Raw genomic sequence first — 26,692 nt, 5'->3', positions numbered from 1 at the left:
CCAATCGTAGTCCACGTGAATCGTAAAGTATGGAAAAGTTCCCCAAAAGAAAAAAAAGTAAAAAAACTCATGTCGACCTTTTCATGCGTCGACCTTTCATGAGTCGACCATTTTCATGTGTTGACCATGTGTCCATGTCGACCATGTCAATGTCGACCAATAGTGGTCGACCTAATGACTGTCGACCATAACATGGTCGACCATGTGAACGGATACCGAGACAGCCATAGCTGTGGTACAGCCATTGATGAGACATCATTCTTTAATGGCCTCACTCATAAAATTTGCAGCATCTTATTATTATATAACCACCTTATTATATTCTCAGACCATTTTACCATGGCCCTAGAAAACAAGATTTATGGCAAGAACTTACCTTTAATTCTCTTTCTGCGAGGTACACTGGGCTCCACAAGGATAGACATTAGGGTGTAGAGTAGGATCTTGATCCGAGGCACCAACAGGCTCAAAGCTTTGACTGTTCCCAGAATGCACAGCGCCGCCTCCTCTATAACCCTGCCTCCCTGCACAGGAGCTCAGTTTTTAGTTAACCAGCCCAATGCAGTAGCAGGAAAAGAGACGACAACGGTTATTAGCCACATACACCACACTCTCAAGACAAGAGAAGCGTCAGCGGCTAATGCCATACCAACCCAAAGAAGCTAAGTGCGTCAGGGTGGGTGCCTTGTGGAGCCCAGTGTACCTCGCAGAAAGAGATTTAACAAAGGTAAGTTCTTACCATAAATCTCGTTTTCTGCTGCGGGGTACACTGGGCTCCACAAGGATAGACATTGGGGATGTCCTAAAGCAGTTCCTTATGGGAGGGGACGCACTGTAGCGGGCACAAGAACCCAGCGTCCAAAGGAAGCATCCTGGGAAGCGGCAGTATCGAAGGCATAGAACCTTATGAACGTGTTCACCGAGGACCACATAGCCGCCTTGCACAATTGTTCAAGGGTCGCACCACGGCGGGCCGCCCAAGAAGGTCCAACAGACCGACTAGAATAAGCTGTAATGTGAGCAGGAGCCGACAGACCAGCCCTCACATAAGCATGTGCAATCACCATTCTAATCCATCTGGCCAAGGTTTGCTTGTGAGCAGGCCAGCCCCGTTTGTGAAATCCAAACAGTACAAAGAGAATCAGATTTCCTAATGGAAGCAGTTCTCTTCACATAGATACGGAGAGCCCGTACCACATCCAAAGACCTCTCTTTGGGAGACAGATCAGGAGAAACAAGTGCCGGAACCACAATCTCCTGGTTAAGGTGGATCGAGGAAACCACCTTAGGTAAATATCCGGGACGAGTCCTAAGAACCGCCCGGTCACGGTGAAATATCAGATATGGGGAACTACAGGACAAGGAACCCAAATCCAACACTCTTCTAGCTGAAGCAATAGCCAGCAGAAACACCACCTTAAGGGAAAGCCACTTAATGTCAGCTGAACTAAGAGGCTCAAACGGAGACTCTTGTAACGCCTCCAAAACCACCAAGTCCCAAGGAGCCACAGGCGGGACATAGGGAGGTTGGATACGCAACACAGCCTGAGTAAAGGTATGCACATCAGGTAAGGTCGCAATTTTTCTCTGAAACCACACCGACAAGGCAGAAATATGAACCTTGAGGGAGGCCAGACGCAGTCCTTAGTCCAGGCCCTGCTGAAGAAAAGCCAACAACTTGGCTATACTAAACTTTGAAGCGTCATAATCGTTAGATGCGCACCAAACAAAGTAAGAATGCCAGACCCTATAGTAAAATCCAAGCAGAAGCCGGTTTCCGGGCCCGCAACATAGTTTGAATGACCGCCTCAGAAAACCCTTTAGCCCTTAAGACGGAAGCTTCAAGAGCCACGCCGTCAAAGACAGCCGGGCTAGGTCCTGGTAGACACAGGGGCCCTGAACGAAGAGGTCTGGGTGTTGTGGAAGTAGAATTGGACGTTCTGACGACAGGCCTTGCAGGTCTGAGAACCAGTGCCGTCTGGGCCACGCTGGAGCTATGAGAAGCAGAATTCCTTTTTCTTGCTTGAACTTCCGAATTACCCTGGGCAGGAGTGACACCGGAGGGAAAACGTACGGCAGCCGAAACCTCCAAGGCACCGCCAGCGAATCCACGAATGTTGCTTGAGGATCCCTTGTCCTTGCTCTGAAGACCGAAACCTTGTGATTGTGTCGAGACGCCATCAGATCTACGTCTGGAAGGCCCCACCGTTCCACTAGGAGTTGAAACACTTCTGGATGGAGGCCCCACTCGCCGGCATGTACGTCCTGACAACTGATAAAGACCGCTTCCCAATTCAGGACTCCCGGAATGAAGATTGCAGATATGGCCGGTAGATTGCGTTCCGCCCAATGTAGAATCCGTGAGACTTCCTTCATTGCCAGACGGCTTCGAGTGCCGCCTTGATGATTTATGTAAGCCACTGTGGTGGCGTTGTCCGACTGCACTTGAACAGGACGGTTCTGAATTAAATGCTGGGCTAGGTTCAATGCATTTTAGACGGCCCGCAATTCCAGAATGTTGATAGAGAGGAGGGACTCCTCCTTGGCCCACCGACCCTGAAGGGAGTGTTGCTCCAGCACTGCGCCCCAACCTCTTAGACTGGCATCTGTTGTTAACAGGACCCAGTTGGATATCCAGAAGGGACGGCCCCTGCACAATTGTCGGTCCTGGAGCCACCAGAGCAGCGACAGACGGACCTCCGGAGTCAATTAAATAATTTGAGACCTGATCCGGTGAGGCAGGCCGTCCCACTTGGCTAGAATCAGCCTCTGGAGGGGGCGAGAATGGAATTGAGCATACACCACCATGTCGAATGCTGATACCATGAGGCCCAGCACCTGCATCGCCGAATGTATAGACACTTACAGACGAGAAAGGAAGCAACGAATCCTGTCCTGAAGCTTCAGGACTTTCTCCTGACACAAGAACAACCTATGGTTGTGAGTGTCCAACAGCGCTCCCAGATGCACCATGCTTTGAGCAGGGACCAGGGAGGATTTCTTCCAGTTGATGAGCCACCCGTGGGCTTGTAGAAACCGGACCGTCATATCTAGATGACATAGGAGAAGTTCTGGGGAATTTGCCAGGATTAACAAGTCGTCCAGATACAGCAGTATCCTGAACCCCTTGACAGCGGAGTACCACCGTCATCACCGCCATGACTTTGGTGAAGACTCACGGAGCCGTTGATAAACCAAAAGGTAATGCCCGAAACTGGTAATGGAGGTTTCCAATAGCAAACCTCAGGTATTGCTGATGTGACGCTGCTATAGGAATATGCAGGTAAGCATCCTGTATATCCAGGGAGACCATGTAGTCCCCAGGTTCCAAGGCCAGAACTATAGAGTGAAGGGTTTCCATACGGAACTTGGAAACCTCCACAAACCTGTTCAATGCCTTGAGGTTGAGAATGGGCCGGGAGGACCCATTCGGTTTTGGGACTAGAAACAGCGGAGAATAGTACCCCCGGCCCCTCTGCGCAAGAGGCACCTGTACTACGACTCCTGTACCCAGGAGGGTCTGTACCACCGAATGTAGAGTGTTTGCCTTTGTCTGGTCCAACGGTACGTCTGTCCGGCAAAATCGATGAGGGGGGTCGGTTTTTGAAGGCTATGGCGTAACCTTGAGTGACGACTTCCCGTACCCAGGCATCTGAAGTGGTCTTCAACCATTCCTGGGTATACTCTAGAAGCCGGCCCCCCACCCTGGGATCCCCCAGGGGGAGGCCCGCCCCGTCATGCGGCAGGCTTATCGGCCTTGGAAGCTGGCTGACGGGCCGCCCAGGCTCTTTTGGGCTTTGGCTTACCAGGTTTGGAAGTGCGGGCCTGCTTGTTGTACGCCTGACCTTTTGCTTTACCTTGAAAGTACAAATAACAAATAAGCAGGTGCGCGGCCAACAGCAGCAGGTAGGAGGAAGGTCAATTCCTCAAAACTAAACAATAGAAAAGAAAATGGGTACAAGCGCTGGCTGAATGAGGTTAGGTTGATATATTATCAATAATAATGAAGGTAATAGTAATAATGATAACAATAATGATAATGATAGTAATAAAAATACGGATGGTTTGTTCTATGTAAAAAGTTAACAGTTTAATAACATACCACATAAGACAATTCTAAAAAGGAGGAATTCCTCTTGCCACTAGGTGGCAGTAAAAGCTTGAATATAGCTTATCTGGACAGAATTAATAGATTTCACATTCTCCAATATTAAAGTTTGTCCAATCCTAAAGGCTAGGACAGCCTCCCTCTGTGCATTCACTGTACTTGGTAAATATTTACCAGATCCCCTTGTTGATGAGCATCAGCCTTGGAACAAGTCCTTAGTGTAGCTGTAGGGGTAAAGCCAGTTGGTAGAGAAATCCAGTGATGGGAGAGAAGTCCAAATTGTGCCAAGGAGGACACGGCTTTTGCGGGCCAGTTAGGAGAACGGAGTCCAGATAGAGCAAATGGGTTCAAGTCCAAATAAGAAAAAGCTCAACGCGTTTCACTGGTATGATCCAGCTTCCTCAGGATTAATATTGGAGAATGTGAAATCTATTAATTCTGTCCAGATAAGCTATATTCAAGCTTTTACTGCCACCTAGTGGCAAGAGGAATTCCTCCTTTTTAGAATTGTCTTATGTGGTATGTTATTAAACTGTTAACTTTTTACATAGAACAAACCATCCGGATTTTTATTACTATCATTATCATTATTGTTATCATTATTACTATTACCTTCATTACTTTTGCTTTACCTGAAGGACGAAAGAGGCAAAAGGAAGTACCTTTAGCCTTCGACACAGAAGGAGCGGTACTTGGCAGACAGGCAGTTTTGGCAGTAGCCAAGTCAGCCACTATCTAATTTAGGTCCTCCCCAAACAGAATATCTCCCTTGAAAGGAAGTACCTCCAGGGTTTTTCTAGAGTCCAGATCCACAGACCAGGATCTCAGCCACAATATCCGGCGAGCCAGGACTGACGTAGTAGAGGCCTTGGCTGCTAGGATACCGGCATCAGAAGCCGCCTCTTTAATATAGCGAGAAGCTGTGACAATACAGTATATGAGTATAAGAGATTTCAGCTTCTAACTCCAAGGCCCATGCTTCAATAGCCTCTGCAGCCCATGTTGCTGCAGTAGTGGGCCTTTGTGCAGCACCCGTGAGGGTGTAAATCTCTTTCAGACAACCCTCCACACGTTTATCCGTAGGCTCTTTTAGAGACGTGATGGTAGTGACAGGTAGAGCTGAGGAAACCACCATCCTAGCCACATGTGAGTCTACTGGAGGAGGCGTTTCCCAATTCTTAGACAGCTCTGGTGCGAGGGGATAGCGAGCCAGCATCTTCTTTTGAGGCACAAACTTCGTACCCGGGTTTTCCCAGGGTTCCTGACGTATATCCACTAGGTGGTCAGAGTGAGATAAAACTTGTTTAACCACCTTCTGACGCTTGAACCTATCTGGTTTCTTAGGAGGGGCGGATGGCTCGGGATCATCCGTAATCTGTAGAATTTACTTAATAGCCTCCAAAAGATCAGGAACATCCACATGTGAACTACCCTCCCCATCAGCAGTATCTGAGTCAGAACCTGTGGGGTCAGTGTAAGTGCCGTCTTCATCCGACGAGGTGTCAGTGACAGCAGTGGATTGTGAGGAGACAAGCGCTCGCTTAGAGGACTCCTTGAGCTTAGGCGAGCGATGGTAAGACTTTTCAGTAGTCAGGGACTGGTTCGACTTCTTCAATTGAGCAGATAAATCGTCCGCCCACAGCGGGTTAGCTGCAGGGACCACATACGGTTGTACCGGCATAGGGGGTCCCATAGGGGATGTTAGTTTATTAACTAGCGTATGTAGAAGCGTGGAAAAAGCGTCCCACGGTGGGTCATTATGTACCTCCGTTGCCACAGTCCCACTGGGGGGGCAAGGAGCCCCCAGAACCAGAGCCCACAGCTGCTATATTTTCCTCATAGGGATCTGTGGCTTCAGCAACACCGGCAGTGTGTTCAGCCCCAGAACCGTTACCCTCAGAAGCAGACATGATATAACTTGCAGTATCAGGTAACACGGTACAATTGGCAGCAACACAATACCTCTTATCCCAAACCCCTGCGCAGTGTAGTCAGCACTAGCAGAGATAAAGGTGAGATATGGTGACTAAATCACAGAGAAAAATACGTATTAAAGTATATCTTTGTGAAAATCCTATATCAATATAAAACCTGACGCACCAAGCCCCCTCAGGTTATAGAATATAGGGATAGCAAGTTGAGTGAAAGACACGAAGTGGACACCACTCAGCTAGCTAATGCACACACAGATAGTCACAGTTTGTACAATGCAGAGGTTATTACTAACAATAATACTGCACTGGACTAGCTTATATATATAGCTACGTAGTCAACAGATATAACACTGCACAGTAAGAACTGGATGTATATCACAGGGTAATTGTACCAGAAAACCCTGACTAAATGCACTCTTTCTTAACTAGCACTGTCTAAAAAGGCAAGTAGAATACTTAAGTGTCATGTAAAGTCACAGCACTGACAACCAGGCGGCTTTACACAGGAGGATTTGCCCAAGCAGTCCCAGGAACAGTGAAGCTGAGAGATAATGGCGCACAGACACTGACAGGGAGTGAGGGAGAGACAGATATGCAGTTCCAGGGTGGGAACATTTGCGGGATATGGCGCCCTGGGGCTGGGGGAGGGGCTTCAGGTCTAAGCCTTATCCCCCTGCTGGCAAAACCACCGGGTACTGTGGGCTACTGAAAATGGTTTAGAGAGAAAACCTGACCTGCACCCATGCCCTGGTGATCTAGTGGGATCGCCTGTACTACCAAAGTGTCCACCGCCAACGCGCGCGGCAGCCTCCCACTGACCGCGCCGGATCGCAATAAAGACCAGGCCCACAAGCGGGACCCACTCACCACCTCCCGAAGCGCGGTCACGCGATCCCGGAGAGCCCCCGTCGTGTGTGCCTGACCGTGAAGAAAACCGGAGCCTTCTTCTGTAGTTACCCGGCAACCAGGGATCGGGAGTGTACAGCGCCGCTGGGGAGAGCTGGAGCTGCAGCAGTGAATGTCTTCTGACATTTACCACCGCTGCTGCCCTTGTAGTCTTCACTTTTTTCTTCAAAAGAAAGTTCTTCTTAGGGCTGTCTGGAGCAGCCCCTCTGTTATGTGTCTGCTTACTGCAGCACCAACTACAAAACTGAGCTCCTGGGCAGGGAGGCGGGGTTATAGAGGAGGCGGCGCTGTGCATTCTGGGAACAGTCAAAGCTTTGAGCCTGTTGGTGCCTCGGATCAAGATCCTACTCTACACCCCAATGTCTATCCTTGTGGAGCCCAGTGTACCCCGCAGCAGAAATCAAGCCGCAAGCTATAGTGGGCCTTTGAGCTACGCCCACCGCAGTATAAACTGATTTGAGTGTAGTCTCAATTTGGTGGTCAGCTGGGTCTTTGAGAGAGAAAGACACAGGTACAGGCAGTACGTGACAGCCTGGACACTGAAGTATCCACGGACGGGGGATTTTCCCATACTTTCCTATCCTCAGGAGGGAAATGAAAGGAATTTAGTAACCGTTTAGGAGTTTGGAACTTCTTGTCAGGATTGACCCACGCCTCTTTAGAAGGCGAGTTTAATTCCTTTGATAAAGGAAAGGTGGCAGAGGATTTTGGTTTCACATTAAAAACAATTCCTCTTCTGGTTCTGTCTCCTTATCCGGTATGCTGAGGACTTCTCTAATAGAATAAATCAGGGCCTCAACACCCGGAGACAGAGAATGGTCCTCTTCCACGTCTACCTCTCCCTCATCCAGCTCTGGTAATTCAGAATCAGAGTTAGACTGGAGCACTTGTGGGAGCGTGCGTTTATGAGAGACCAACAGAGGGGGCTGAGGAGCCTGTCTGTGGTCAGCAGCCTTAAGCAAAACATAATCTACAGATTGTTTAAGGGTCTGCCTTTCCTGTCTGGCTGTAGCTAACTCTGTATTAATATTAGTAATCATGCCTTTGAATGATTCTAACCACTCAGGTTCTTGCATACTACTACCTTGTGAAGGCAGAGAACATTGGGTACATAGGAGAGACCCCCTGGAGAAGGTATAAACTTAGTATTACATGAGGGGGACAGAGTCTTTTTCCCAGAAAAAGACAGAGTTAGCTGAATAAACACAGTGCAGTGACAACCCCATCACATTACCAAACACTTTTTGGAAAGGTGAGACAATATACACATACACAACAATGCTCTATAAAGTGGATAAAATATATACTAAGCATATTAAGAAATATATTAAAAAAGGTTAACTCTTATCTGGATATGAGGTCAGTACAGGTCTCCCAACGCGTTTCGTCATACAGACTTCATCAAGGGGTTGAAATGGAATGAGACTGAATGACTATTTATATGTAATGCTCACCAGGAAGCCCTGCCCCCTCAAAGGCTGCGCGGTCCCTCACAGTTTATACTGGCTGTAAACATGGGGTTTTTTTGTAGAAAAGGAGTTTAATAACCCCCTTTACCTCAGCGCCAGTCTGAGGTCCGCAGCGGGCACCGCAGCTTGCAGCCAGGTAACCGATGTGCCCTAATGCCGCCACTTGGCACTGGGGACCCGCTAACCGGGACCCCGGTGTCATCACTCACCGCACCGCGTCTCCTTCAGCATCTGTTAGGGGTGGCGGCATGCGGCCGGCGTGTGCGCACACCCTGGGGGTATGTGAAACAGTGCCTCAGGAGCTTAGTGTCCAGTCAGCGGGGACACGAACCATTAACCCTATAGGAGGTTGGTTCGCCCCACTGGTTGCCAACCAGTGCTGCCTGAAAATAACAAACAAAATAAAAGTTTTGAAGAAAACTCTCTGGAGCTCCAGAGGAATGCACCCGGCTCCTTGGGCACATTTTTCTGAATCGAGTCTGGTGGAGGGGCATAGAGGGGAGGAGCCAGCACACACTAATGATTTCTTAAAGTGCCAGGTTCCAATGCACCCGATCTATGCCCCATGGTACTAATGTCATCCCAGTATCCACTAGGACGTTAGAGAAACGCTCTTTAAGTTTTCCCACCGTAAAATCTCAGCTTAACGTGGCTAATTGAATCGGCTCCTTTGCTCTAATGCAAGCATTGTCTGCTAATTATATATATATATATATATATATATATATATATATATATATATATATATACCCTTGCAAAACAGTCGGCACTCCCAGGCTCTTAGAGGCAGCGTGCTCCGTGCCAGAACAGGAAACAATACAAACAACTCCAAGAATGAACGGCACTGGAGACAAGAATATTGCACAGCAGAAATTGTATTGAAGGCTACAGCTGTTTCAGGGCATCAGCCCTTTCCTCAGGCCAAATACAAATAAGGACACAAATATATTAGGTTAACATATCTATAGGGGCTTACCAAAGAAAAGAGAAGAAAGAAGGATTTTTTTTTTGGACGCACTCAACCACTGTTCATTTCCTTAAAATGTCTAATCTTTATTGGATATACATTAAAATTGTAATGTCACGGAATTGGTGAAATATTAAAATATAGTGTGAATAAGAAAAACAGAATGTGATAATAAAAACTACTAGTTTCCGACTGGTGATCCCTCAAAGTATCAACTGAATAAAGGCTATATTGCCTGTAACAAAGTATCCGTGTCTTTTGTTGATATTGTCCCATAAACTACTTTTTTAATGGGTATAACAAGCTAGCAGTATTATTGCTTATCCTTTTGCAACACTTACAAATATGCTTTTATAAATTGTAGCTATTTTGCTGCCCTTATAAATTGTACCTATTTAATGTTGCAAGCTTTGTTCCAAAGATGTGTCACTGCTAATCCTTCATGTAGGGGAAATAATTCCTTCACTGGTTATCTTTGACTGACGCAACACTTGCAAATATGCTCTTATGTATTATAGCTACTTAAATATTATTAGCTTTATTGCAATAATGTATTGCCCGGTTATCTGTGATTAACACACCACCCTTTCTATATTAAATATTAAAGGATATCTTTCCCACCATGTCTAGTGTGTTTTCCTTTAAGCTATAAGCAATCTGTTAGCTTGTATATAGCAACCATCACAATTCCATCCCATCAGAGAAATTATATATATTATGCGGCCGTGCACAACGCTGCTATTTCGTTACAATCTCTCAGCGTCAGTGGTATTTCCTATCAATTAATTTATTCCCTATCTGATAGTGCTGATTGATTGTAAATGATGATTAAACTTATTGCATGGCTTATATGCTTTGTGATCACAGCACCATGTAGCTTAGGATGCTGTGATCACTGATATTGCAGGTGAGCACTGGAGAACGGCCGCCCGTCTTAATGCCGCTGGCCGCACTGAGCTCAGCGTGTGTGCGGGCTGACGCCGGGACTCCCCGCTCTCTCTCTCCTCTCTCCGTCTGACGGCTTCACACACAAAGCCGCTGCCGGCAGCGGAGATCGTGAGAGGGAGCGATCCTTGAGTCAATTGCTTATCTCAGTGGGAGGACAATACAATTATAGACACATAAACTAATTAGAATTAACTTTAAGTTTTAACACCACTCGGAAGCAGCCCACGGCCGTTCCACCATAGGCTTACCGTTAAATCTATTTCTCGTAGTCCGTAGAGGATGCTGGGGACTCCGTAAGGAAAATGGGGATAGACGGGCTCCGCAGGAGACATGGGCACTTTAAGAAAGAATTTAGTTCCTGGTGTGCACTGGCTCCTCCCTCTATGCCCCTCCTCCAGACCTCAGTTAGAGAAACTGTGCCCAGAGGAGATGGACAGTACGATGAAAGGATTTTGTTAATCCAAGGGCAAGGGCATACCAGCCACACCAATCACACCGTATAACTTGTGATAACTACCCAGTTAACAGTATGAAAACAACATATCATCAGTTCAAGAACGATGCAACTATAACGTAACCCTTATTGAAGCAATAACTATATACAAGTATTGCAGAAGAAGTCCGCACTTGGGACGGGCGCCCAGCATCCACTACGGACTACGAGAAATAGATTTACCGGTAAGTAAAATCTTATTTTCTCTAACGTCCTAGAGGATGCTGGGGACTCCGTAAGGACCAAGGGGATTATACCAAAGCTCCCAAACGGGCGGGAGAGTGCGGGTGACTCTGCAACACCGATTGAGCAAACATGAGGTCCTCCTCAGCCAGGGTATCAAACTTGTAGAATTTTGCAAAAGTGTTTGAACCCGACCAAGTAGCAGCTCGACACAGCGGTAGTGCCGAGACCCCCCGGGCAGCCGCCCAAGAAGAGCCCACCTCACTAGTGGAATGGGCCTTGATCGATTTTGGTAACGGCAAACCAGCCGTAGAATGCGCTTGCTGAATCGTGTTACAAATCCAGCGAGCAATAGTTTGCTTTGAAGAAGGGGCACCAATCTTGTTGGATGCATACAGGACAAACAGCGCTTCAGTTTTCCTGACTCTAGCCGTTCTGGCTACGTAAATTTTCAAAGCCCTGACCACATTAAGTAACTCGGAATCCTCCAGGTCACGTGTAGCCACAGGCACCACAATAGGTTGGTTCATATGAAAAGATGAAACCACTTTTGGCAGAAATTGCGAACGGGTCCGCAATTCTGCTCTATCCAAACGGAAAACCAAATAGGGGCTTTTACATGACAAAGCCGCTAATTCAGACACTCGCCTAGCCGAAGCCAAGGCTAATAACATGACCACCTTCCACGTGAGATATTTCAACTCCACCGTTTTAAGTGGTTCAAACCAGTGTGACTTTAGGAAACTTAACACCACGTTAAGATCCCAAGGTGCCACCGGAGGCACAAAAGTAGACTGAATATGCAGCACTCCCTTTACAAAAGTCTGAACTTCTGGGAGAGAAGCCAATTCTTTTTGAAAGAAAATGGATAGGGCTGAAATCTGGACCTTAATGGAACCTAATTAAAGGCCCAAATTCACTCCAGTTTGTAGGAAGTGAAGGAAACGGCCCAGATGGAATTCTTCCGTAGGAGCATTCTTAGTCTCACACCAAGAAACATATATTCGCCATATACGGTGATAATGTTTTACTGTTACTTCCTTCCTAGCCTTTATCAGCGTAGGGATAACCTCAACCGGAATGCCTTTTCCTGCTAGGATCCGGCGTTCAACCGCCATGCCGTCAAACGCAGCCGCGGTAAGTCTTGGAACAGACAGGGTCCCTGTTGCAACAGGTCCTGTCTTAGAGGAAGAGGCCACGGATCTTCTGTGAGCAGTTCCTGCAGATCTGGATACCAGGTCCGTCTTGGCCAATCTGGAACAATGAGGATTGTTCTCACTCCTTTTCTTATTATTATCCTCAACACCTTTGGTATGAGAGGAAGAGGAGGAAATACATAGACTGACCGGAACACCCATGGTGTCACTAGGGCATCTACCGCTACTGCCTGAGGGTCTCTTGACCTGGCGCAATACCTCTGTAGCTTTTTGTTGAGGCGGGACGCCATCATGTCTATCTGTGGCAGTTCCCACCGACTCACAATCTGTGCGAAGACTTCTGGATGAAGTCCCCACTCTCCCGGGTGTAGGTCGTGTCTGCTGAGGAAGTCTGCTTTCCAGTTGTCCACTCCCGGAATGAACACGTCTGACAGTGTGCTTACATGATTCTCCGCCCAGCGAAGAATTCTGGTGGCTTCCGCCATTGCCACTCTGCTCCTTGTGCCGCCTTGGCGGTTTACATGAGCCACTGCGGTGATGTTGTCTGACTGGATCAGAACTGGTCGGTCGCGAAGTAAGGTCTCCGCATGACGTAGGGCGTTGTATATGGCCCTTAGCTCCAGGATGTTGATGTGAAGACAAGTCTCTTGACTTGACCAAAGACCCTGGAAATTTCTTCCCTGTGTGACTGCTCCCCAACCTCGGAGGCTTGCGTCCGTGGTCACCAGGATCCAGTCCTGAATGCCGAATCTGCGGCCCTCGAGAAGGTGAGCACTCTGCAGCCACCACAGTAGTGACACCCTGGCCCTGGGGGACAGGGTGATCAACCGATGCATCTGAAGATGCGACCCGGACCACTTGTCCAGTAGGTCCCATTGGAAAGTCCTCGCATGGAACCTGCCGGAGGGAATGGCCTCGTATGACGCCACCATCTTTCCCAGGACTCGAGTGCAATGATGCACTGACACCTGTTTTGGTTTCAATAGGTTCTTGACCAGAGTCATGAGTTCCTGGGCCTTCTCTATCGGGAGATAAACCCTCTTCTGGTCCGTGTCCAGAATCATGCTCAAGAAGGGTAGATGAGTCGTAGGAACCAACTGCGACTTTGGAATATTGAGAATCCAGCCGTGTTGCTGTAACACTTTCAGTGAAAGAGATACGCTGTTCAGCAACTGCTCTCTTAATCTCGCTTTTATGAGGAGATCGTCCAAGTACGGGATAATTGCGACACCTTGCTTCCGCAGGAGCACCATCATTTCCGCCATTACCATGGTGAAAATCCTCGGGGCCGTTAAGAGACCAAACGGCAACGTCTGAAATTGGTAATGACAATCCTGTACCGCAAATGTTAGGTACGCCTGATGAGATGGATAAATGGGGACATGAAGGTACGCATCCTTTATGTCCAGTGACACCATAAAATCCCCCCCTTCCAGGCTTGCGATGACCGCTCTTAGCGATTCCATCTTGAACTTGAACCTTTTCAAGTATAGGTTCAGAGATTTTAAATTCAATATGGGTCTGACCGAACCGTCCGGTTTCGGGACTACAAACATGGTCGAATAATAACCCCTTCCCTGTTGAAGGAGGGGAACCTTGACCACCACCTGCTGAAGATACAATTTTTGTATTGCGTTTAACACTATTTCCCTCTCTTGGGGGGAAGATGGTAGGGCCGATTTGAAATACCGGCGAGGAGGAACCTCTTCGAATTCCAGCTTGTAACCCTGAGACACAATTTCTATTGCCCAAGGATCCACCTGGGAGTGAACTCACATGTGGCTGAAATTCCGAAAACGTGCCCCCACCGAGCCCGACTCCGCTTGTGGAGCCCCAGCGTCATGCGGTGGATTTTGCAGAGGCCGGTGAGGACTTCTGTTCCTGGGAACTAGCTGTGTTGTGCAGCTTCTTTCCTCTACCCCTACCTCTGGCAAGAAAGGATGCACCTCGGACTTTCTTGTTTCTTTGTGAACGAAAGTACTGCATTCGATAATGCGGTGCTCTCTTAGGCTGTGAGGGAACATAAGGCAAAAAATTTTGACTTTCCAGCTGTAGCTGTGGAGACCAGGTCCGAGAGACCTTCCCCAAACAATTCCTCACCCCGGTAAGGTAAAACCTCCATATGCCTTTTTGAGTCGGCATCACCTGTCCATTGCCGAGTCCACAGGACCCTTCTGGCAGAAATCGACATAGCGTTTATTCTAGAACCCAGTAGACAAATGTCTCTTTGAGCATCTCTCATATATAGGACAGCGTCTTTTATATGCCCCAGGGTCAATAATACAGTATCCTTATCTAGGGTTTCCAATTCCTCAGATAAGGTATCCGTCCATGCCGCTACAGCACTACACACCCAGGCCGACGCAATTGCCGGTCTTAGTAAGGTACCTGAATGTGTATAAATGGACTTCAGGGTAACCTCCTGTTTGCGGTCAGCAGCATCTTTGAGGGTAGCCGTATCCTGGGACGGCAGGGCTACCTTTTTGGATAAGCATGTTAAAGCTTTGTCCACCCTAGGGGAGGATTCCCATCATAGCCTATCCGTTGGCGGGAAAGGATACTCCATAAGAATCCGTTTGGAAATCTGCATTTTCTTATCTGGAGATTCCCAAGCTTTTTCACATAACTCATTCAGTTCGTGTGAGGGGGGAAAAGTTACCTCAGGCTTCTTTCCCTTATACATATACACCCTCGTGTCAGGGACGGGTTTCCTCTGTGATGTGCAAAACATCCTTTATTGCTATAATCATATATCGAAGGGATTTAGCCAATTCTGGCTGTAACTTTGCATCATCGTAATTGACACTGGAGTCAGAATCCATGTCGGTATCTGTGTCAACAATTTGGGATAGTGGGCGCTTATGAGACCCTGGCGGTCCCTGCGACCGAGGGTCAGGCACGGGTTGAGACCCTGACCGTCCCAATGCATCAGCCTTGTCAAATCTTTTATGCAAGTAATTAACATTATCATTTTAAACCTTCCACAATTCCATCCAATCAGGTGTCAGCGCCGTCGGCGGAGACACCACATTCATTTGCTCCCGCTCCTCTACAACATAGCCTTCCTCATCAGACATGTCGACACAAGCGTACCGACACACCACACACACACGGGGAATGTCCTTTCTGAAGACAGTTCCCCCACAAGGCCCTTTGGAGAGACAGAGAGAGAGTATGCCAGCACACACCCCAGCGCTATAATATTCCAGGAATAACACAGTAACTTAATGTTAACCCAGTAGCTGCTGTATGTATAGTTTTTGCGCCTAATTATGTGCCCCCCCCCTCTCTTTTCAACCCTCTTCTACCGTGTATCATCAGGGGAGAGTCCGGGGAGCTTCCTCTGAGCGGTGCTGTGGAGAAAAAATGGCGCTGGTGAGTGCTGAGGGAGAAGCCCCGCCCCCTCGACGGCGGGCTCCTGTCCCGCTTATACAGTAATTTTGGCGGGGGCTCATGCATATATATAGTGCCCAGCTGTATATATGTGTACTTTTGCCAACATGAGGTCCCAAATGCTGCCCAGGGCGCCCCCCCCTGCGCCTTGCACCCTTACAGTGACCGGAGTATGTGAGGTGTGTGGAGCAATGGCGCACAGCTGCAGTGCTGTGCGTTACCTCTAGTGAAGATCATGAAGTCTTCTGCCGTCTGTGAAGTCTTCTTTTCTTCTCATACTCACCCGGATTCTATCTTCTGGCTCTGCGAGGGGGACGGCGGCGCGGCTCTGGGACGGACGGCGAGGGTGAGATCCTGCGTACCAATCCCTCTGGAGCTAATGGTGTCCAGTAGCCTAAGAAGCAGGACCTAGCTTTAGAGAGTAGGGCTGCTTCTCTCCCCTCAGTCCCTCGATGCAGGGAGTCTGTTGCCAGCAGTGCTCCCTGAAAAATAAAAAACCTAACAAAATACTTTCTATCAATCAGTAAACTCAGGAGAGCTCACTGAAAAGCACCCAGCTCCTCTGGGCACAGTATCAAACTGAGGTCTGGAGGAGGGGCATAGAGGGAGGAGCCAGTGCACACCAGGAACTAAATTCTTTCTTAAAGTGCCCATGTCTCCTGCGGAGCCCGTCTATCCCCATGGTCCTTACGGAGTCCCCAGCATCCTCTAGGACGTTAGAGAAAATATATTAAGAAAACTGGTGCGGGATTATATAAACTTTATGTACATTCATATCTATAGGGGCTGTCTGGAAGCAACAAACACAACTTGATGTGGGCAAGTCATATTGGCCAGAAGGGGATGTAGTCTATTTGCAAGAAATTTGGCTAAAAGCTTGAGATCAGTGTTCAGTAGGGAAACTGCTTTTATTTGGGGCCACAGTGTTATGAACGGTTTTCTCAATATAAATGATTATAGGAAGTGGTTCAGTATAGCTATACTACAGCTACAATACTACCATTCTTAGAAATCAAAGGCACTATCACTAATGCTTAAATCAAAAGCCAACAAACTAAAGACGCTCTCTTAGGGAAAGCCTTGAGACAACACATGGCTAATGCGGAGTTCACACGGCGCGATGTGGCGTACAGCCCGACATGGACTATGCAGCGGTGCCGGAATGTTGGGCTGCCTGCACAGGTTTTTTTTCTTGCGATGCTGATCCCGCAGGACAGCGCATCGGCATCGCAAGCTGTGTTCACACGGTGCGATATGTACTAACTTTACTTACGATTTTGACTATATAGTCAAAATCGTAAAGAAAGTTAAGTACATATCGCACCGTGTGTATGCACCTTAAGTCATCTAAATGCTGTGGTGCTTTCCCGTTAAAACAAAGAGCATAGAATCACTATATCTGATCAGGCATGTACTTTTCCACTGGTCTACTTCTCCACTATTTTTCCTGATTGATACATCAACCCCAACTTATATTGAGTATATACATTCCTGTTATGAAGATATCCCTGCACAGTTTGTTGACTTATCAGAAACATGTACCTTTGTTTACATCTGTCCGAACCACTTTCACAAAATTCCCTTTCATGAAGTATGTAAAGGCAGGCGCTCGCTTCTCCTGGTTTTCATCAAATATCCACAGGTTTACTCTGGCTCTGGTGATAGCTGTATACAGTTGTTTCATTTCCCCGTTTACTATCTACAGTATAAAATATAGTGTGTTAGCAATAATAGCAGAAACCTTTAAGCAGTGTAAAAGATGCACTTTTAATGAAAGTTAATGCGCTAAAGTAGTTATCTTTACAACTATATATAGTTATTTATATTTATCGACCATGTAAGGTCTGTCCCGTCTCCAACATACGCGTGCACCAAGGGCTCGAACTGCTAGGGAGAAGGGACAGACATGGCCTAGAAGAAGCCAGAATGAGATGGAAAGCGCCGCAGAGAGGATGTTAATTTGGGGTATGGGGTGGTAGAGGCAGGATTACGATGCATGATTTGTAGTTCCAGTCTTGAGAGTATTTTCAATCTGTTTATTCCACCTTGGTTTATTAGTTACTCTTAAAGTGTGGTGGAAATTAGAGGTACCATTACTGTTTATTATTAGAAGAATCACAACCCCTGATAACAGTGCTCTGTTAGCTAATATTTGTATATCCTTGCTTCAAGCTTATTTTCAGCACTTCTTATTAAATGAAGAACGTTTTATTCCACAAATGATTAATTCTCTTCTTATGGAGTACCTTGTGCATTTCTGGATCCACTAGTAATTGTCTATTAGTACGATTAGAAGAGCTTTCCAAAGGAACTTCAATAAGTGGCTGCCTCTCCTCATTTGTAATTACAACTGGATTAAAAGAAGAAATAATTTTCCATTCCTTAGAAGCCTAAAGAGAAAAACACAAAGTGAGGCACTGTTGTGAATGTATTAAAATACAAGGTTATTTGTTAAATTTTTACGGGCATCAAGAAATAGGATTTTAATTACCTACCGGTAAATCCTTTTCTCGTAGTCTGTAGAGGATACTGGGGTCCACATTAGTACCATGGGGTATAGATGGGTCCACTATGAGCCATGGGCACTTTATCAATTTGATAGTGTGGGCTGGCTCCTCCCTCTATGCCCCTCCTACCAGACTCAGTCTAGAAAACTGTGCCCGAGGAGACGGACATACTTTGAGAGAAGGCTATAAAAGAAAAGTGGTGAGATTCCGAACCAGCACACACAACTAGAGAAAAGCCAAGTTAACCAAACTTTAAACCAGGAACAGCAACCGCTGAACCAACAATACTTAACCAAGTAACCGTGCAGGAAAAAAACGAAGCACTGGGCGGGCGCCCAGTATCCTCTACGGACTACGAGAAAGGGGTTTACCGATAGGTAATTAAAATCCTATTTTCTCTTACGTCCTAGAGGATACTGGGGTCCACATTAGTACCATGGGGATGTACCAAAGCTCCCAAACTGGGTGGGAGAGTGCTGAGGTTCCTGCAGAACTGACTGACCAAACTGAAGGTCCTCAGAGGCCAAAGTATCGAACTTGTAGAACTTAGCAAACGTGTTCGAACTTGAACAAGTAGCTGCTCGGCAATGCTGTAAAGCCAAGACACCCTGGGCAGCCGCCCAGGAAGAACCCAACGACCTAGTAGAGTGGGCCTGTACACATTTTGACATTTTGGACACGGCAAACCTGCCGTGGAATTAGCGTGCTGGATAGTTAGCCCTCACAACATCCAAGGACTTTGAGGTAGCAGAGGTGTCGGTAACCACCGGAACCACAATAGGTTGGTTGATATGAAATGCAGACACCACCTTTGGAAGAAATTGCTGATGAGTTCTGAGTTCAGCCCTATCTTCATGAAAAATCAAATAGGGGCTTTTGTGAGACAACGCCCCCAGCTCCGACACAAGTCTCGCAGAAACCAAGGCCAACAGCGTGACGGCCTTCCACGTAAGAAACTTGATGTCAACATCCTGTAAAGGCTCAAACCATTCCGATTGCAGGAACTGCAGCACCACGTTGAGATCCCAAGGTGCCGTAGGAGGCACAAAGGGTGGTTGGATGTCCAGAACCCCCTTCAAAAATGTCTGAACCTCAGGGAGAGAAGCCAATTGTTTCTGTAAGAAAATGGATAAGGCCGAAATCTGGACCTTTATGGAGCCCAAGCGTAAGCCCACATCCACACCTTACTGCAGGAAAAGGAGAAAACGTACCAGTTGAAATTCCACCGCAGGAAATTTCCTGTTCCCACACCAAGAGACGTATTTTTTCCAAATATGGTGGTAATGTTTAGAAGTTACTCCCTTTCTGGCTTGGTTCAGGGTTGGAATAACCCTATACGAGATCCCTTTCCGGGCTAGAATTTGACGCTCCATGCCGTCAAACGTAGCTGTGGTAACTCCTGATAGACGAACGGCCCCTGTTGGAGAAGGTCCTCGCAAAGAGGTAGAGGCCACGGGTCCTCTAGGAGCATCTCCAGTAGATCCGCATACCAGGCCCTTCTTAGCCAGTCCGGAGCAATGAGAATTGCCTGAACCTTTTCCCTTTTTATTCTTTTCAAGAATCTTTGGGATCAATGGGAGTGGTGGAAACATGTACACCATCTGGTAGACCCAAGGAGTCACCAGAGCGTCCACCGCCACTGCTTGTGGGTACCTTGACCTGGAATAATACCGATTGAGTTTCTTGTTGAGACGAAAGGAAATCATGTAGATTTGTGGCATTCCCCACCGATGTGTCAAGCACCCAAATACCTCCGGGTGAAGGCCCCACTCTCCTGGGTGGAGGTCGTGTCTGCTGAGGAAGTCTGCTTCCCAGTTGTTTACTCCCGGAATGAAGATCGCGGACAATGCCACAGCGTGTCTTTCGCCCAGAAGAGAATCCTTATTACCTCTGATATTGCTGCTCTGCTCTACGTTCCGCCTTGTTGGTTTATGTACGTTACTGCCGTCACATTGTTCGACTGAACCTGAATGGCTTGATCTTGAAGAAGATGCGATGCCTGTAGAAGGGCGTTGTATATGGCCCTTAATTCCAGAATGTTGGACGGAAGAATGGTTTCCTGACTTGATCATTTTCCTTGGAACTGATCCCCCTGGGTGACTGCTCCTCAACCTCTGTCTGTGGTTAGTAGAATCCAAGTTTGAATCCCGAACCTTTGGCCCTTGGTCAGGTGAGAAGTCTGAAGCCACCACAGAAGAGAAATCCTGTCTTTTGGCGACAGACGGATACTCTGGGGCATGTGAAGAAGCGATCGGGACCATTTGTCCAACAGATTCAGCTGGAAGGGCCTTGCGTGAAACCTTCCGTACTGTAGCGCCTCGTAAGCGGCTACCATCTTTTCCAGAAGGCGAATGCATAGATGCAATGATATCCGGGTTTGTCTTAGAACATCTCGCACCATCGATTGGATCACCAATGCCTTTTCCAACGGAAGGATAACCTTCTGTGCCTCTGTATCCAGTATCATCCCCAGGAACGAAAGCCTCCGTGTTGGTTCCAGATGAGATTTTGGCAGGTTCAGAATCCACCCGTGATTCTGGAGTAGTCGGGTCGAGACGGCAATGTTAACTAACAACCTCTCCCTGGATGGCGCTTTTATCAGCAGATCGTCCAGGTACGGTATTATGTTCACTCCCTGTTTGTGGAGGAGAAACATCATCTCTGCCATTTCCTTGGTGAACACCCTCGGTGCCGTAGAGAGGCCAAATGGCAGGGCCTGGAACTGGTAGTGACAGCCCTGTAAGGCAAACCTTAGATAAGCCTGATGAGGCGGCCAAATCGGAATATGAAGGTATGCATCCTTGATATCCAGAGAAACCAAGAATTCCCCCTCCTCCAGACCTGAGATCACTGCTCTCAGAGACTCCATCTTGAACTTCAACGACTTGAGATTTAAAATTGGCCTCACTGAACCGTCCGGTTTCGGAACTACAAACAGGTTGGAAAAATAACCCTGGTTTTGCATCTGAAGTGGAACTGGAACAATGACCTTAGTCTTTACAAGTTTTTGAATTGCTTCCTGTAAAGTCATACTTGCTTGTTTAGAAGCTGGTAAGCCTGATTTGAAGAATCTGTGAGGTGGGAGATCCTGAAACTCCAGTCTGTAGCCCTTGGCTATAAGATCTCTGACCCAGGGATCATGGCATGACGTTGCCCATATGTGACTGAAGAATCTCAAACGGGCTCCCACCTGCCTGTATTCCAGGCAGTGCAGTCCACCGTCATGCTGGAGGCTTAGAGGAAGCAGAACCGGGGTTCTGTTCCTGTGAATCTGCAGTTGCTGGTATTCTGGGGTTACCTCTAATGCCTTTGAAGGCCGTAGAAGAACCTTTGGGGTTTTTTTTAAACTTCGCTGTCCGAAAGGACTGCAGAGTTAGAGCAGTGTAGGATTTTCTAGCCGGGGGAGCTGCGGAAGTAAGGTATGTAGACTTACCCGCCGTAGCCTTGGATATCCACGTATCCAGTTCATCTCCAAAAAGGGCTTCACTTGTGAAAGGTAGGCTTTCCACACCTTTCCTGGAATCCAGGTCCACAGTCCACTGGCGTAGCCACAAGCCCCTGTGTGCTGACACTGCCATGGAAGTGATGCATGCATTGAGTAAACCAATTTCCTTTATGGCCTCCCCCATAAAGTTAGCAGAATCCTGTATATGCTGTAGGAGCAAAATCATCTACTCCCTGGATAAGGAATCTAACCCGTCAATTAGATTACAACACCATTTTGCAGTGGCCCTAGTTATCCATGCACACGCTATAGTGGGTCTCTCGGCCACCCCCGCAGCTGTGTACAGAGATTTGAGAGTGGTCTCAATCTTGAGGTCTGCTGCATCCTTCAAGGAGGCTGCCCCAGGAACAGGTAAGACTATCTTACGTGACAACCTAGAAACCTATGCGTCAACAATCGGTGGGTTTTCCCATTTTTTCCTATCATCCTGAGGAAACGGGAAGGATGTGAGTAACTGTTTTGGGACCTGTAACTTCTTGTCAGGATTAACCCAAGTTGCTTGAAATAGGGAATTTAATTCCTTAGATGCAGGGAAAGTAGCAGAGGATTTCTTTTTCACATTAAAATAGGATTCGTCATCATTCTCTGACACCTTATCAGGAATGTGCAGAACATCCCTAATAGCTTCTATCAGGGCCTGTATACCCTGTGACAAAGCTGCATCCCCCTCTCCCGAGTCCACCTCCCCCTCCTCTAGGTCTGCTACATCATCATCATCGGTATCAGCCTGCATGATTTGGGCCAGTGTACGCTTCTGTGCACAAATGGCAGGGGTCTGAGACGCTGGAATGACCACTGAATCTCTATTCATCAAGTCATCTACAGATTGCCTTAAGTATTACGTCTCCTCATTTTGGGACAATTTGTTCGAAATATTTGAAATCCTCCCTTTTAACGAATCTAACCATACTGGTTAAGATCCACTAGCCTGAAAATGTGTACTATCCCGAGTACACTGTAGTGATCCCACAGATCAAGAAAAACCCTCTACGTGCATGATACAAACTCTTTTGACATAGTAAAATGTGAAAGAATACACACACACACACGAAAATAGGGTAAAACACAGGTAACTCACACAGAGCCTTCTAGGTAGACATCGGGTAAATTGGAGCCAGCCACACAGCACCCTTATAGCTAAAGTACAAGTTTAGCTGGGTCACAAACTAAGTACCCTTAATAGGGTTTAGTACACCAAATACTGTCGCCCCCCTGCTATGACCCCCTGGTAAAGCGGAGGTCCTCTGGAGTCCTTGTGGAGGAGCTGCACGTCCCTGCCAGACTGCCTGTGTATAGCTGCAGAGGGAAAATGGTGCTGGTGAGCTGCTGGATCTGCTCATAGTGAAGCCCCGCCCCCTTAATGACGTGCGGTCTTCCCGTTTTTTTTATACTGACTGAGGTAATTTCTGTTTTACAGTGAGTTAAAACCCCTGTAGAAGTGCTGCCAGTGTGGGTATATGTTTGTTGAGGCTTCAGCTCGCCCCTCACAGCGGAACACACAGCACCCTGTATGCCTGCTTGTCAACGCTGTGCTCCTACCCCTTGAGCCGCCATTAAGCCGGCGACCCGCTAACTGGGACGCCGGCCACCTACTCACCACTCTTCTTACTTCTGGATCCGTTAGGGGATACGGCGTGCTGCTGGTCTGTACGCTCGCCGTGGTGGGGCTTGCGAATAGGACCTTCAGGAGCTCAGTGCCCTGTCAGCGGGGAACAGGACAACTTACCCTAGGAAGGTTGGGCCGCCCCCCCCCCCCCAGGAGCTTCCCAAGCATGACCGGCTCCACTGGGCACATTTTCTAAACTGAGTCTGGTAGGAGGGGCATAGAGGGAGGAGCCAGCCCACACTATCAATTTCTTTAAGTGCCCATGGCTCCTAGTAGACCCTTCTATATACCCCATGGTACTAATGTGGTCCCCAGTATCCTCTAGGACGTAAGAGAAATGGTCTATATGTCAATGCAAACATGGAAGAAAGGCCTGGGCATTTCCACCCTCTCCTCCATGTTTGCCCTTAGTCATGGGAGTGGATTCTGAGTAGGGCGTAAAGTGGCTGTGTTTACATAATGCCGCGGAAGCCTGCTTCACTACTTATGCTAATGCAAGTGCATTATTATTGTTCAGTTCCCCGCCCCTGACTAAGTATCTGGTGGAGTTATGCAAAAAAAAAAAAAAAAAAAAAAAAAAGTGTAAATTTGTTTCTGCGCATGCACTGTATGCTAAAACTCACTATTTTGGTCAGTGCAAAGAAATCTGTCTGACTCAGAACCAGCCCCATAGTGTGCATCTCTCCTTCCACTGCCAGCACCTGAGCGGAATACATGTCACCTCTGAGGTCAGCTCTGCACCATTTTAGAGTAGAGATGCATTATGTGCTCTGTACTGTAAGTCACTTTTCTTGTTTTCTTTCTGTATTTATACCATACTTGTCTACCTCTGAAAAAGCATTTCAGGGAGATTGTGAAAACACCTATGAGCGCAGCATTAAAGTGCACGTACACTGCCTGAGAGGAGTGTCATAAAATTGACTAACATCCAAATGTAAACGAGCCCTTGAACAGTTATAGTTTGGCACATATTATACAGTATACTCTCAAGTGGCCATGGGAAACCTTATTTGAAAATGCACATAGCCTTATAATTGTGCCTTATAACCAATATTGCCTTATAACCAATGGAGGGAAATAATTTCCTTTGAATGTTTATATCCGATTTATTTTCTTCCACGTATACTGTATAAGAGCTATATAATCGGGGTAAGCTGCATTCAGGGAGATTTCTAGACTCTTCAGGGAATCAGGGAGATTGCTGCTATTTCAAGGAGTCTCCCTGACATTCAGGGAATGTTAGAATACAACAGAAATTCAAGATATCCCCCTGCGCACTCCCAATGCAGCCAAAACACAAGATTCTATCCTGATGTGTCACCAAACACATTAAAATGATACATATAAAAAGAAATTGGACAGATTCCTATAGCGGCGCAAATTCACAAAATATTTCTAATATTACCTGTTAGGGTCAAATGTTCATGGATGTTTTCGTACTGAGTCCATATGTTGATCCAATCCAATTGTCAGTATATAGAAAAAAAATAAGATTTTAAACCTACCGGTAAATCTTTTTCTCGTAGTCCGTAGAGGATGCTGGGACTCCGTAAGGACCATGGGGATAGACGGGCTCCGCAGGAGACATGGGCACTTTAAGAAAGACTTTGACTCTGGGTGTGCACTGGCTCCTCCCTCTATGCCCCTCCTCCAGACCTCAGTTAGAGAAACTGTGCCCAGAGGAGACGGACAGTACAAGGAAAGGATTTTTGTAATCCAAGGGCAAGATTCATACCAGCCACACCAATCACACCGTATAACTTGTGATATACTACCCAGTTAACAGTATGAAAAACAACATAGCATCAGTCCAAGACCGATGAAACTATAACATAACCCTTATGTAAGCAATAACTATATACAAGTCTTGCAGAAGTAGTCCGCACTTGGGACGGGCGCCCAGCATCCTCTACGGACTACGAGAAAAAGATTTACCGGTAGGTTTAAAATATTATTTTCTCTAACGTCCTAGAGGATGCTGGGACTCCGTAAGGACCATGAGGATTATACCAAAGCTCCCAAACGGGCGGGAGAGTGCGGATGACTCTGCAGCACCGATTGAGCAAACAGGAGGTCCTCCTCAGCCAGGGTATCAAACTTATAGAACTTTGCAAAGGTGTTTGACCCCGACCAAGTAGCAGCTCGGCACAGCTGTAGTGCAGAGACCCCTCGGGCAGCCGCCCAAGAAGAGCCCACCTTCCTAGTGGAATGGGCCTTAACCGATTTTGGTAACGGCAATCCTGCCGTAGAATGCGCCTGCTGAATCGTGTTACAGATCCAGCGAGCAATAGTCTGCTTTGAAGCAGGGCCGCCAACCTTGTTGGCTGCATACAGGACAAACAGTGCTTCTGTTTTTCTGATCCTAGCCGTTCTGGCCACGTAAATTTTCAAAGCCCTGACCACATCAAGGGACTCTGAATCCTCCAAGTCACATGTAGCCACAGGCACGACAATAGGTTGGTTCATATGAAAGGATGAGACCACCTTAGGCAGGAATTGAGGACGGGTCCGCAATTCCGCTCTATCCATATGGAAAACCAGATAGGGGCTTTTATGTGATAAAGCCGCCAATTCCGAAACTCGCCTAGCCGAAGCCAAGGCTAACAACATGACCACCTTCCAGGTGAGATATTTCCACTCCACTGTCTTAAGTGGTTCAAACCAATGTGACTTAAGGAAACTTAACACCACGTTAAGGTCCCAAGGCGCCACCGGAGGTACAAAAGGAGGCTGAATATGCAGTAATCCCTTCACAAAAGTCTGTACTTCAGGTAATGAGGCCAATTCCTTTTGAAAGAAAATGGATAAGGCCGAAATCTGAACTTTTAATGGAGCCTAATTTTAGGCCCAAATTCACTCCAGTTTGTAGTAAGTGAAGAAAACGGCCCAGGTGGAATTCGTCCGTAGGAGCATTCCTGGCCTCACACCAAAAAACATATTTTCTCCATATTCGGTGATAATGTTTGGATGTCACATCCTTCCTAGCCTTTATTAGCGTAGGAATGACCTCATCCGGAATACCCTTTTCCGCTAGGATCCGGCGTTCAACCGCCATGCCGTCAAACGCAGCCGCGGTCAGTCTTGGAACAGACAGGGACCTTGTTGTAACAAGTCCTGCCTTAGAGGAAGCGGCCACGGATCTTCTGTGAGCATTTCTTGCAGATCCGGATACCAGGTCCTTCGTGGCCAATCTGGAACAATGAGAATTGTTCTCACTACTCTTTTTCTTATTATCCTCAACACCTTGGGTATGAGAGGAAGAGGAGGAAACACATATACCGTCTGGAACACCCACGGTGTCACTAGGGCATTCACAGCTACCGCCCGAGGGTCTCTTGACCTGGCGCAATACCTTTGTAGCTTTTTGTTGAGACGGGATGCCATCATGTCTATTTGGGGTAGTCCCCACCGACTTGCAATCTGCACGAAGACTTTCTGACGAAGTCCCCACTCTCCCGGATGCAGATCGTGTCTGCTGAGGAAGTCTGCTTCCCAGTTGTCCACTCCCAGAATGAA

At 47.3% G+C, this 26,692-nt stretch overlaps 1 protein-coding gene across 5 annotated transcripts in view; it reads right to left on the bottom strand.

The window, feature by feature from the left end:
* TRANK1 (tetratricopeptide repeat and ankyrin repeat containing 1) overlaps positions 1–26,692 on the bottom strand; it is a 417,569-nt gene that overhangs the window by 84,067 nt on the left and 306,810 nt on the right. For all 5 annotated transcript variants that reach the window (XM_063922607.1, XM_063922605.1, XM_063922608.1 and 2 more), the window contains 2 exons: positions 17,805–17,948; positions 17,101–17,257 (listed from right to left, as the gene is read on the bottom strand). In XM_063922607.1, the coding sequence (XP_063778677.1) occupies positions 17,101–17,257; positions 17,805–17,948 (301 nt within the window). The remainder of the gene's footprint in view (positions 1–17,100; positions 17,258–17,804; positions 17,949–26,692) is intronic.

Source organism: Pseudophryne corroboree, chromosome 5, assembly GCF_028390025.1.
Source record: "Pseudophryne corroboree isolate aPseCor3 chromosome 5, aPseCor3.hap2, whole genome shotgun sequence".
In the NCBI taxonomy this organism is placed as follows: domain Eukaryota; kingdom Metazoa; phylum Chordata; class Amphibia; order Anura; family Myobatrachidae; genus Pseudophryne; species Pseudophryne corroboree.
This window is presented reverse-complemented; position numbering and strand designations above follow the sequence as displayed.